At 36.4% G+C, this 14,426-nt stretch overlaps 1 protein-coding gene across 1 annotated transcript in view; it reads left to right on the top strand.

The window, feature by feature from the left end:
- The window catches only part of LOC127621504 (ETS domain-containing protein Elk-1-like), a 31,745-nt gene extending 25,173 nt beyond the window's left edge, over window positions 1-6,572 (top strand). The window contains exon 9 of the mRNA XM_052095143.1: window positions 197-6,572. Coding sequence (XP_051951103.1) covers window positions 197-295 — 99 coding nt within the window. The 3' untranslated portion in view covers window positions 296-6,572. The remainder of the gene's footprint in view (window positions 1-196) is intronic.
- Window positions 6,573-14,426: the final 7,854 nt, after the last annotated feature.

Raw genomic sequence — 14,426 nt, 5'->3', positions numbered from 1 at the left:
ATGTTTTCCTGTCAAGCTTACGTTGTAAGTGTTTTACTGTAAATACGCATCCTGTTTGTTTATAGACACTTTTAAGTCTGTGGTAATCAACAGCATGCCACACTTGCAGTACAAAGGCATTTGGTTGCAAGTAACTCTGTATATTTGTTTGAGTAGAATTTCAGTCCTATTTATTAACTTTTGGTTATTCTTACAGTTCCCTTCCAACGGAAGCAATCAGATCCAGATCCCAGCACTGAGTGTGGATGGCCTGTCCACGCCTGTCGTTCTCTCCCCTGGACCACAGAAACCATAACATGGGATTAATTCCCTTAAATTCTATTGATGCTATTTGCTCCCTTCCCAGCCAGTGAGATGCTGAGGACCAGTGATGAAAAGATGGAACACTCCATAACAAGTTCTGCTTGATGTTGGGCGGAGCATCTGCTCCAATGATGACTCTGCAAGAGGAGTGCACTCTCAGCTGTCCTTCACGATTGGTTGACGGAGCAGCCTGGTTCTGGGCTTGTTGGTGGTGTTTCTAAAGAGTATTTGCTCTTTTTATTTCTCATTTTATAATATATTTATTTATTTTTGTTGTCTCAAGACAGTATGATTCTAGTGCATCTTGAGATGCACTTTTCTGAAAGACATTTTGAATCGAGAACTTTGGCGGTCTCGTTTTTTAAATATATTTTTTCACCATAGCATAGTGAGTTATGGACCAGACAAGGTAACCTTTCACTGAAAAAGGGAATATTTTACAGATGGCACATTGCTTTCTCAAAAACCTTTTCTTTATTTTGTGAAAATGGAAAGCATGCATTTGAAGTCTGACAGAAGACATTCACTCGCACGGGTTATTGCAAGTTCAGTTCATTCTTTGCCATTACAGAAACTCAATTTGCACAAGAAGCAACAATGTTGTTTTATACATTCTGTATTGTTTTTCCATGGACAGAGGAGTCCTTTTGCTGAAGAGGCATTGAAAATGCCCAAGGAATGTCATGGCCATTCCCAGCATTTGAAGAGGCGGAACCAGGGAGAAAAAGATACAGAATGATTGCTCAAATATAAAGATCTGGAATGTATTGATATTATCTATTTCTTCTTAGATCATTCCTTTATTTCAAAACTTTCGTCTTGTAAATACACTTTGCACCCATTCCAAGTTTTGAACGATTTTGTTTTTGTTGTTTTTTTTAAATAATTTTATAAAGGAGCCCTTTCTCTGGCAGCATCTAAAAAGACAAAGTTTTAAAAGTGTCACGTCAAAACGTTTGCAGTTTCGTTATTTTACGAAAACACCAGAGGAGACCAAAGACCAGCTGTTTATATACAATCCATCTCCGCATCTTTTTCTTTTTGTCAAAATGTTTCTCTTTGTTCTTTCTCAGTCTCTCTCGCTCTCCATCTTGCTGTCATTCTATTTTTAACCAGCCGCATCAAAGGGCTATAACCTTCATGCTAACAAAACTCTCGTTCAAACAAACATTGTATATATAGCTTATACATCTGACACGCCAGCTACATGTGTAATGCTCTTTGTAAATATTTTAAGTAATTTATGGCAGAATGAGAGGTTTGTAGCTTCTACTGCTTTTGATATTGTTAGTAATTTTGTGTTAACTGTGGGTGCCTCTTATGCTATGTTTGTCTAATGTGTTAAAATCACACGTACGGTTGTCACTTCAAAGCTGTCAACAGCTCGATGTGTCAAAGTGAAAGTCGAGGCAGGCACGCAAATGACTTTTTTTACTCACAAAGCAAGCCAACAATTATTTGCATATATTTTTGTGCTTGTAGTTTTCAAGTGTGTTAAAGGGGATCTATTATGCAAAATTCACTTTTACAGGGTGTTTGTACATACATGTGAGTCAGCAGTGTGTGTACACAGCCACCCTACATTGTTAAAAGTCTACCCACTCCTTTTTCTTATATTTCTATTAATCAAAAACAGTGTGTCAAAATTAGTGGTTTTCGTTTCTGCTCTAACATGACATCACATTAGAGCAGGCCTCGCCCACGACTGGTGACGGACTCCACCCTATTATCCTAGATCCTCCCCTGAGTGATCTACACACAGTCTGCCATTTTTTTCCACACTGGAGCAAATACAGAGAGAAGAATAATGTCTCAGCTTCATAAGCGTAATAAGTGTTCTGTTGTTGGCTGTAAAAGTGAACATAAGATTCTTCATGTACTCCCGGCATCAGAGCCACTGAAGACGCTATGAACAAGTGTTGTTTTTGAAGGAAATGTGCCCCAAAACAAACAAAAATTAGTGTATGTTTGTGCAAATCATTTTACACCGGACTGCTTTGTGAATGAGTGTCAGTATAAAGCAGGATGTTTGCAAATCACCTGTGAATGTGCTTGTTAGCTGATTCCACGTCTAATGCAGCTAAATTTACAATTTTCTCTGATCATATTCACGGAGACCAGAGCTATGTTGGGGGCGGGATGCAGCAGATCATTTGCATTTAAAGAGACACACACGGAGAAAAACAATAACAAACGTGTTTTTGATTCCACCCAAAAAGAGGCATTCACAACATGGTATAATAAATGATCCGTGGGGTATTTTGAGCTGAAACTTCAGACACATTCTGGGGACACCTGAGACTTGAATACATCTTGTAAAAAGGGGCATAATAGGTTTCCTTTAAGCTCAAGTTTCCTGGTAGGAAATCATGATGTTATATATAGAATTCTATAGAAAGCTGTATTATTTATGGACAATAACTGCCTCCATGCCATGCAGCCTGATTCTGCCTAGCTCACACTGTCATCCTTATTTTAGATTTAAACCATCAGTGTCTTTGCATTTTGGAACATTTACGCTATTTATATCTGTACTTTAATTGTTTTAAAGGGACTTCTTGTTTGATATCTGCGTAATTGTAATGAATTGGGAGGTTTTGCTCATTGTATGGAGCTTTCGCTCTCATGTGCCTCCTCTTCAAGTTCTTAGATTGTGTTTTTTGCTCTTCTTGGGGTACAAGTATGTATTTCTTAAGCATGATACACCCCATGACTGATTTGTTACATTTTAAACCAATTCAAACTGAATTAATTTCAGATGATGACTGTTTGCTTTAAGCAAAGCTCTTGAGAAGAGTTTTGAAGAATCAGTATGTAGATCACTGATTGTTCACCGCAGATCTTGGTGGGCTCTGATAAAAATTGCAGTTTCAGTAAGTTGTTCACAATGGAAGTTAATTGGGTCAATCCATAAACAATAAAATACAGTTTCAAAAGTATAGCCACAAGAGTTAAACATTATACATTTTAACATGATTTTAGTGTGATAAAATCGCTTTCGAGTCTATATATATATATATATATATAATTACATCTTCAAATATTACATCTTCGTCACCATAACAACGCAATGCCGGTAAACCTTGTAAGCTATTTTTATCACACTAAAATCATGTTAATTCTTTAAGCTAGAAAAATAATGCTCAAAATACTACAGTCTTGACCAAAACAAAACAAGTATGGTTTTAAAGATTAGAAGCTGTATTTTACAAAGCATGAAGGCATTACCACCAAAACTGAACAAATGCTTTGAAATTTGCAGACAAATGTGAAGTTTTCCGTTTTGATCATTTATTAATAATTTTGCACTATGCATATTATTGCAATCAGTAAAAGTATCAAACTGATCAAATAGCCATGTGTCATATGTTTTTGAAAGCTCTAAAAGAGTCAAATATAACCAGCCATAAGTATATGTCGTTGATAATTATGTTTGTGTTGCTTATATGATGCAATTTCACTTATAAATTAGTGCTAAAACTTTTGATTGCTTTTCAACACAAACATTTTCTCAAATACAGTTGACATGATTGGAAAAACAAAATCAGTTTTTCTGAGCTACCTTATTTAAACCCAGAAATATTGAATGTCAAATAAGAAAAATAAGAGGGGGTAAAATAAGTTTCAGCAGTTTCTTAGACTGAGTCTCAGAAATGATCATAATCTATATCATGAAAAAAATTTAGTTTTCTTTAACCAAACACTCTCCTTGATTTACATTTTTTGTGCAAGTTATAAGCTTTTTATTTGGGGTATTTAACGTTTATGGACTTTCCCAAATCATTTCCACTCCTATAACCACAATAATCATTAAAAAAATTAAGCAAGGGACGAGTTAAAACGGTATGCTACCAATTCTGTCAATTAAGCTTAACTTGTATTGAACAATGAACATTGCTTTTATAGGAATAGTTTGCCCCAAAATTTCAATTCTGTCAACATTTAATCACCCTCATGTTGATCCAAAAGCAATGTGGCTTTTTTCATTCCATAGAACACTAAAGGAGAAATTAGGCGGAATGTTACCCTTAGTCACCATTCACTTTCATTGCATCTTTTTCAATACAATGAAAGTGAATGAGTCTAATGTTGTGCCTAACGTCTCCTTTTATGTCCCACAGAAGAAAGTCATATTGGTTTGGAATGACATATGGGTGAGTAAATGATGACATAAGTTTTGGTTTTGCTATCCCTTTATATCCACTGAGCAGCCAGGCCCTAGTATCAGTATTTCGGTTAAGTTGGATCGAATTACACACATTGATTTTCATAGTTAATTTACTTGTGGTTCCTTTGTAATATATATATATTAGGCAAAATAATAACTAAGCCTGCAATATCAAATAGCTCACTGTGATTAGAATTTAGTGATTTGCGAGTAATAATTTTCCCCATTCTTAATCTTTAGTGTGGTGTGGTAAGCCTGCAGTACTGAAATATAATGTCTGCTGTCAGCCATCTGTCACTTCTTCTCTTAAGCTTGTCCGGAATTCCGGGAAGTGGATCGGACTGATTGTGCCTGAGAATGTCTGATTCATTCCAATGCTCTGTAATGCACTGCAAATGCGTTTTAACAGCTGATGTCTTTGAGCTTGACTCCTCCTTTCCCATTATGATGATGATGATGTTGTTGCTTCTGTTACCTTTACTGTACATCAGAACAGATCAATATACTGTGCACAATTCCCTGAATTCAACTATTAGATAGTGATGACTTCATTTATACCTAAACAAGGGATGTTTACAAAGCAAGTACCCTTAATAACTTCAAAAGATTAAAATGGCAAGCCATATGTGTTTAAAACCTTTTCTGTTTTTGAAAAAGATAGAATATAGATATGATCTAAAATGTATTATTCATAAATATGTATGTTTTGAAGACATTAGAATAGTGTTAAAGATGGGTTATGCTCTGACTTAAGACATTTTTGCTGTTGTCTGAGAAGAAAAAGAGGTTTAATATTGTAATTCTAATGAGCTTTTGTCATGTTGATGAAATAGCTGCCTCTTTTCAGATGATAAAACTAATGCTGCATGTCTCTGAACCTACAAAGACTGTTTGGGTATCCTTATACCACATTAAAATAAGCCTTAAAGTTGGATTCCTGATTATGTGCTCATCCAATTACAAATTCCTAACTTTGTTCTTTGTTCAAAAGACCTCCCAGAATATTATTTTCTGGGATGTGGACATCGGTCATATTTATTGTGCTTATTACAAGAAAAGCTCTTTTTAATGAAAATAATATTAATTGAATTGATCTCATTTTCCCTATCAGAATTGTGCAAAAACTGTATTTGTGCAAGTTTTAATTGTGCAAAAAAATTGTGGTGACCAGCATGTAGTAATTGTTCTAGTTACTGAAACCTTGAATCATTGATGTGACCATTGGCACAGTGTTTCCATTGTGAAGGAATGTTTTTGTGACAATTATTTCAAAATACCAGCATTTCTTGCCGCTAATGTAAAAGTTGCCATTGTAAGAGTTATCAATATTTCTTATTGAGAAAAGCCTGTTAAATGCTTGTTATCTGCTTATGTAGTAACAAACCCAAGCACCAAACTTGAGATGATGGAGTTGAAACCATTGTGGCTCAAAACTGTTAAGACATATTTGCCTCATTTTGCTTTAGTTATTGAAGTTAGTGAATTTGAACATCTGCCCTGTCAGATGCTGTAATAAGTCGTTTCACTTGTTTTTCTCTTTGAAATGTTACGTGGGAACAGTTATGTGTTGTATAACTCTATATTCAATAACGTGTTGGGAAATTTTGCGCTATGCGTATATTTGTGTAAAAACTGTCCACTATTAGTGTGAAGAAAGCATACAGCCCTGTTCGACCCACGGACTCTTGGACTGTTGGGAAGCAGGTCTTTGTGGCCTGAGCTCCCTTTTCCCTGGATGAGAATAACTCTCTGGGGGTTTATTTCGTAAAGGGACGGAGAGGCTTTTATTTTTCTGAACTGTCTAAATACTATATTATATGTACTGGAAAGAGAGACTAAACTATTTTTCATCTGCACATTCTACTTTGTGTATGTGATAGATATTAATCTTGTTTTCTAAAGACAAAAGAGACCTGGAACTCCTAGGAAAAGTAAATAAATGCTATTTTGTTCTTTATGTCTTTCAATGTATTTATTGCAATCAAAACGGGGCCAAATTAGACGTCAGCATTATTGCCTGGTTATCCGAGTTTAGCAGTAACAGCTGTGGGACAGACACAGCTTATTGTACATAACCTGTAAAATAAGAAAAGACTTTGCATGAAGGCTGTAAAAATAATGTATTATTAAGGTATTCATAATGCCTTTTAATAAACATTGAAATGTATTGTATCTTTTTATACAGGCAGTAAATATTGTATCCATAACTATAATACGTTTGAATACATGGCTATACCTTCAATATGTTTAATGCATTATAACGTGATATAACATGACATTTGGGGTGATCATGTGTTTTAATGCATTATACACCATAAAGTTAGAATGATCCTATGAATGTCTTACTAATAGTTCTCTCTGCATATTAACCTGGGATGGAAAAAATATTTTAACACTGAAAAAGTTACATCAGCTTTAATTGTTAATTCAAAATGAAAAATTTTGGCAAAAAAAAAAAGAATAGTTATTTATGAATCATATGTATGACTTTAAAATGAATTTAATCATGCAACAGTCTTATGTCAACAGTCATTAAACAGTATCTATATACACACCGGTCAGCCACAATATTAATAACCACCTGCCTAATATTGTGTAGGTGCCACCAAAATCCCTCTAAACAGCGCCGATCCGCATCTCAGAATAGCATTATGACACTATTCTTCTCACCACAATTGTACAGAGCAGTTATCTGAGCTAGATCTGTTGACCTAACAAGGCGTTTACAGAACTGTCGCTCACTGGACGTTATTTGTTTTTGGCACCATTCAGAGTAAATTCTAGAGACTGTTGAGTGTGAAAATCACAGGAGATCAGCAGTTACAGAAATACTCAAACCAATTCCAAAGCACCGAGATCACTTTTTTCCCCATTCTGATGGTTGATGTGAACATTAACTGAAGCTCCTGACCTGTATTTGCATGATTTTATGCACTGCTGCCACAAAATTGGCTGATTAGATAATCACATGTATTATTGTTAGTGCCAGACGGGCTGGTTTAAGTATTTCTGTAAGTGCTGATCTCCTGGGATTTTCACACACAACAGTCTCTAAAATGAATCTGAATTGTGCCAAAACAAAAAACATCAAGTGAGAAGCAGTTCAGCTGATGGAAATGCCTTGTTGATGAGAGAGGTCAACAGAGAATGGCCAGACTGGTTCGAACTGACAAAGTCTACAGTAACTCAGATAACCACTCTGTACAATTGAGGTGAGAAGAATTCTGAGATGCGAATTGGTGCAGTTTTGGTGGCACGAGGGGGACCTACGCAACATTAGGCAAGTTGTTTTAATGTTGTGGCTGATCGGGGGGTGTGTGTGTGTGTATGTGTGTATGTGTATATATATGTATGTGGATGTGTATATGTATAATTGAAGTCAGAAGTTTACATACACTTAGGTTGAAGTCATTAAAACTACTATGGTTTTGGCAAGTTGTTTATGACACCTACTTTGTGCATGACACAGATCATTTTTCATTTGTTCAATTGTTTTTCAACAATTGTTTACAGACAGATTGTTTCACTTTTAATTGACTATAGTAACAATTCCAGTGGGGCAGAAGTTTACATACACTAAGTTAACTGTGCCTTTAAGCAGCTAGGAAAATGATGTCAAGCCTTTAGACAATTAGCTTCTGATTGGCTAATTGGAGGTGTACCTGTGGATGTAATTTAAGGCCTACCTTCAAACTCTGTGCCTTTTTGCTTAACATCATAGGGAAACCAAACGTAATCAGCCAAGACCTCATAAAAATTATTTTGGACCACTACAAGTCTGGTTCATCCTTGGGAGCAATTTCCAAGTATAGTACTCTATAGTAGCACTCAAGTATAAACACCATGAGACCACGCAGCCATCATACCACTCAGGAAGGAGACACATTATGTTTCCTAGAAATGAATGTAGTTTGGTGTGAAAAGTGCAAATCAATCCCAGAAAAACAGCAAAGGACCTTGTGAAGTTGCTGGAGGAAACGGGTAGACTAGTATCTATATCCACAGTAAAACGTGTCCTTTATCGAAATAACCTGTAAGGCTGCTCAGCGAGGAAGAAGCCACTACTCCAAAACCACCATAAAAAAGACAGAATACAGTTTGCAAGTGCACATAGGGACAAATATTTTACTATTTGTAGAAATGTCCTCTGGTCTAATGAAACAGAAATGTAACTGTTTGGCCATAATGACCATTGTTATGTTTGGAGGAAAAAGGTTGAGGCTCGCAAGCCGAAGAACAACATCACAACCATGAAGCATAGGGGTGGCAGCATCATGTTGCATGGGTGCTTTGCTGTAGGAGGGACTGAGCAAATATATATATAAATAAATACAAATTTCCAATGTTCTTTTGAATGTAATGTATTAAAATAAAATATTTGATGCCATACCTTCATTTACTATTACTATTATTTTTAATGGCCATGAAAAATGAAGCAATGCAATAACGATTTTACCTGGTTGCAAAAAGTAGTCCGTTATTTTACCTGATGAACTTTCACCTTTTGCTGACCCTTTATGCTTCGCAGAGCTAATGTGTGCCTCTAAATCACTTGCACTTTTATTAACAACTGACACATGCCATCTTTACATGTCATGCATGCTGCTTTCCACGGATCTCAACCTGGACAAAAGCATGGGAATATTTTGTGCAAGTCTTCTGTAAATTTGCACTTTCGTTTGGGCATTGTTTACACTCAGCTGTCATTTGCTGCTACTGTCAAGCAACTGTTTGATGCTGAACACAACAGCACTTTGTGTGTTCACAAAGAGATTGACAGGCAGGAAACTTGGCCAATAGTTGCTGCAAGCCTCTTGTAAATCGACCAATTGGTGTGCAAAAAGGCGGGACGTTAAAGCAATGCAAAAATGTGTGCGCGCACAATGAAGTATTTGACCAGATGCACGTCATAATGTAACTAAAGCAGAATCCCGGATATTTTCACAAATTTCCCAGCCGGATGCTTTTTTAAGGTCCAAAAAAGAGGACATATGGTCACCCTAGCTTATCCCACAGATGCTTAATCGGATTGAGATCTGGGGAATTTGGAGGCCAAGGGAACACATTGAACTCTTTGTCATGTTCATCAAACCATTCCTGAACAATTTTTCCTGTGTGGCAGGGGCACATTATCCTGCTTAAAGAGGCCACTGTCATCAGGGAAAACCATTGCCATGAAGGGGTGTACCTGGGCTGCAACAATGTTTAGGTAAGTGGCATGATTCAAACCGACATCCACGTGAATTGCCGGACCCAGGGTTTCCCAGCAAAACATTGCTCAGAGCATCACACTCCCTCCTCCTTGTCGTCTTCCCACAGAGCATCCTGGTGCCATAATTTCCCCAGGTAAACAGTGTACATGTACACAGCTGTCCGAGTGATGTAAAAGAAAATGGGATTCACCGGACCAGGTGACCTTCTTCCAATGCTCCAAGGTCCAGTTTTTGACACTGAAAATTTGTACAATTTAAATTCAAATGCATCAATCTGGTGCACTTTGAGAGCAAAATTAAGAGGCTCGATCAATTAACAACTTTGTGCTCTAGTAGTAAGGATATGCATGATTATAAGCAAGTTTTTTTAATGCCAATTCTGATACCAGTATCTAGTGAGCAAGGTGGCTGATGTTTGTTATACAATTTAATGATAGCAAATAAAATCAGCAAATTTGCTGAATTTAAATGAACAGTTATTTTGCTTTAATTTGTTTTACAATGTTGTATTGCCACAAGATGTAAACACTGTGTTAACATGATTTGTGTGACAAAATCACTTGTATTGGCAAAATCTAATATTACAACTTTGTTGTCATGACAACATAACGCCGATTAACCCTATAATTATTATACATTACGCAGGTAAGTGATTTTTATTACACTGAAATCATGCCGAATAGAGATTATATCACATTAAAATAATGTAAACAATTATAATATTTACATCTTGTGCCTACAATCCCATTGTAAGTGCCTTACTGTTATTTTTTAACAAATGAAGGCCAAGGCAAAATTATTTGATGTGGTGATCAACATTATGCCACAAATGCTGTCGATTGAGCTTAACTTGTATTGAACCCGGAACATTCCTTTTATTTAGCTGTCGATGCCGATAATCTCAAAATGGGCAGATATTCGCTGATATATCGGTCTTTAACTTGTATAGACACAAATAATAAAAGGTTCTCTACAAACAGCCTAAAACAACACCTGATCTTACATCAGCAATGAGCGGGTCATAATTCTACATTCTTTAAAGTAAAGCAAGACATCCGTAAATAACCCTTGCATATCCTCTTTTCCTCAATCTAAAAACGTATTCATAAAATAAATGCCTCTTCCTTGTGGAGGAACATGAAAATTAACAAAATAAATATTCCAAAACCAAATCCCTGAGGTACTCTTGTCTTGTGTGTCAACCCTCTTCCAGGAAGGCAGCCCTCCGGGATGAGAGCAGAGATATTAATTAAAGCTAGGTTAAGACTCCAACCCAAAAACACTGAATGCTCCTCAAACCCTCTTTCAGTTCTCATGAATGAGAGTTTAAATAAATACAGAAAGAATGATGAAAGCTGCACACTTCCTTTAACATGCTGCTGAGGATGTTGCCCCCGTAAGCTACGAAGAGACGTTCGGGGAGAGAACTGTTGATATTATGAACAGATGCAGACACTGACTGGATTCCGGGACACAAAACTGAAATAACCTTCTAAACCAGCATTATTTAGAAAGTTTGGGAACTTTTTAGTTCATGAACTGTACTATTCTCAATATTTCCGCAGTATATAATATATATTTTGTGCAGTACGCATTACGCAGTACACTAGTATAGCCAATCGCTTCACAGTACACCATAACATATAATCAAGTGTAGGGTCAAAAATTGTAGTATTCTCTCCACAGTATCAAATAACAAACCACAGACTGTTGTTTTAGTTGAATAAGGGCTGTTTGAGAGCATAAGGCCCTGTTTTATTGTTTTGTTGCCTTGGGCACAGCTGCAGATGGCACATAAGAGACCTGTGCATCGGGTCGCTGGTTTTTATTGCACAGAATGGACTTCAGTAGCTCTGTACTGCAGGTTTGCCATAATTGCACCTCATCCAGGGTCCCACTGATGGAGATATTTAGTAAGGCTCATTAACTCCCAATTAACCGTCTGTTAACAACACCACCTGTAAGCACTCGCTCTGTTACGCCTTATGTCTGTTCAACATGGATTCACAACTACAGCAACAACAATCCTGTAGATTAACTGGGCACACAACAAAGTGGACGTAAAAGTGTACTCTGTGTGTTTGTTAGTACAAAGGGACTGGATTCATGACTTATTTTTGGTTTGCTAACTGTTGATGTTTAGTTTATAAAAACTTCAGTCAAAGCTGTAAAGATAGCTCACTATACTTATTCAATTTACAAGAATTGATACAAATATTTTGTGAAGTAAATATAGTAGAAAATATGAAGTTAGTTTAAACGTGAACTTGAAAATATTACGCAAATTCTGCATTGGAACGTCACTCCAAACATGTAAAAATAAATGCTTTAACGTAAATATTATTCATCATTGTTTTTTTTTTGTTTTTTTATACAATGCGTCATCATGTATTATTCCTAAAGTACGTTGTCATATTTATTCGCTAATTTGAGTAAATTTCACTGGTAAATAAAATAAGTACATTTTAATTAACTTTTCAAATCTGGTGTTCCCAGCTTGAATAATTATTGAGCAGGGTTGTGAGGGTTACTTTTAAAAAGTATTCCACTACAGATTACAGGATACATGCTGTAAAATGTAATTTTTAATGTATTTTGTTAGATTACTCAAGGTCAGTAATGTAATCTAAATACTTTGGATTACTTCTTCAGCACTGGTAGATTTTTTCACTTGTTTTGACTATAAAAACTCTTGCAGTACAGTAAGACAAAATACACATGTTAAAAACACATTCTCTGAAAAACCTAAATATCTTATGCAGTGTTGTTTCTAAAACAAGATTAATTAAATGTATCTTGTTTTAAGGATTTCTTTTTTATATTTTTACAGAAAACAATAAAAAAATGTTCATCAAGAATAAGATTTTTGCCCTAATTTCAAAGGTCTTAATATAAAGACAAAAAAAATATGATCCAACGTGGAGTTTCTTGTAAAATGGCAAGAAATAGCATGTTTAGCTTAGCATAAAGCTAAGGCAAATTTTCACTTAACATTATACACAAGGTTTATTTCTATTTCTGCTGCTCCAAACATACTTCAAACTTATTTCTCTGTCTGCTCGTGGGAATTTCCACTGCACGGTACAGCTCGACTCGGCTCACTTTTTGGGGTTTTTCACTGTGGATTGTACCTGGTACCTGGTACTTTTTTTAGTACCACCTCGGTCGAGGTTCCAAGCGAGCCGAGCCGATACTATATGTGACGTCAAAACCCTGACGAATAGTGATTGGTCAGAGAGAATCGTCACTACCAACTTAACTGGATTTGCGACACTGGACATCAACCCGCTAGTTTTAAAGTTAGCGATAGCAGTATCATTTGTTCACGTGGCTTTCGGAATGTAAAAAGAAATGGCTGTGCGCAAAACCACGCCATGGTCAATAAACGAGGTGCAGACGTTCCTCTCGTTAGCGACAAACAAAACGACGCAAAACGAAAAAGTCTTTCAGGAAGCGTCTCAGCTCTTGGCTGCACACAGCTACCACTGGGCCTACCAACAGAGTAGGGAAAAGTAAAAAAAATAAAAAATTAAAAGTGACTACAGAACCATCAAGGACCACAACAGCCGGAGTGGTTCAAACAGAGGAAAGTGGAAGTGGTTCTACCAAATGGACGCTATCTATGGTAATAGACCGGTGAGCAATGGGAGCAAGAGTGCCCTGAACTCGGCCACGGCGTTGTTGGAGTCCACGGTGGGGGATGGTACGTTTCGTTACATTAACTCTACATTGATATTCTGCTTGAAAGCTTAACTTTATTTAGTTGACCAGCTACTGGAAGGTTGCTTCGAAAACAACCAGGCCAATTTAACTGTGTAAAATCACCATGCAACAACTGCTTTATGCAGCTTGTTTTGTGTCGCGTTTAAGATGATGTCACGGCAGTTGAAAACTATGACGATCAGCCTATAATCCCACCCACGTTGAGGCGGCACTAAACTGCAGGGGAAAAGCAAGCTCAGAAAAGTTTGACCCATGTGCCATCCCAGATGTATATGACTTTCTTTCTTCAGCAGAACACAAACAAAGATTTTTAGAAGAATATCTCAGATCTTGTGGTCCTCACAATGGAAATAATGGGTACCAAAAATTTGAAGCTCCAAAAATCGCATAAATCAGCATAAAAGTAATCCATGTCTCTAGTGATTAAATCAATGTCTTCAAAGGTGATATGATAAGTGTGGGTTAGAAACGAATCCGTATTTAAGTCCATCTTTACTATAATCCCCACTTTAACTTTCATTTTCTTATTCTTAGTCTTGTTCTTGTGTTTTTGGTGATCTTTTCTTTTTTTTTTTACTGGCAGGGTGAAGAATTTCTAGCAAAACTGACTGAAATATTGACCTTTTTCTCACCCACACCTGTCATATCACTTCTGAAGATATGGATTTAACCACTAGAGTCATGGATTACTTTTATGCTGCCTTTATGTGCTTTTTGGAGTGTCAACATTTTGGCACCCATTAATTTGCATTGTATGAACCTACAGAGTTGAGATATTCTTCTAAAAATCTTAAATTGTGCTCTGCAGAAGAAGGAAAGTCATACGCATATTGATTGGCATGAGAGTGAGTAAATGATGAGAAAATGAAAATTTGGGGGTGAACTTCCTTTGAGTACACAATCTTATACCTTTGTACATACTTGATATACTTTTGTCTGATTTTCAAACAGATTTTTGCTTCAAATCAAAGTTTTTAATGTTGTGATTCACCTCAGAGCGGGATGGTTTGGTTCATGGC

This window comes from Xyrauchen texanus, chromosome 27 (assembly GCF_025860055.1).
Source record: "Xyrauchen texanus isolate HMW12.3.18 chromosome 27, RBS_HiC_50CHRs, whole genome shotgun sequence".
NCBI classification, from domain to species: domain Eukaryota; kingdom Metazoa; phylum Chordata; class Actinopteri; order Cypriniformes; family Catostomidae; genus Xyrauchen; species Xyrauchen texanus.
The sequence above is the reverse complement of the archived record's forward strand: the minus strand, read 5'-3'. Positions and strand labels throughout refer to the sequence as shown.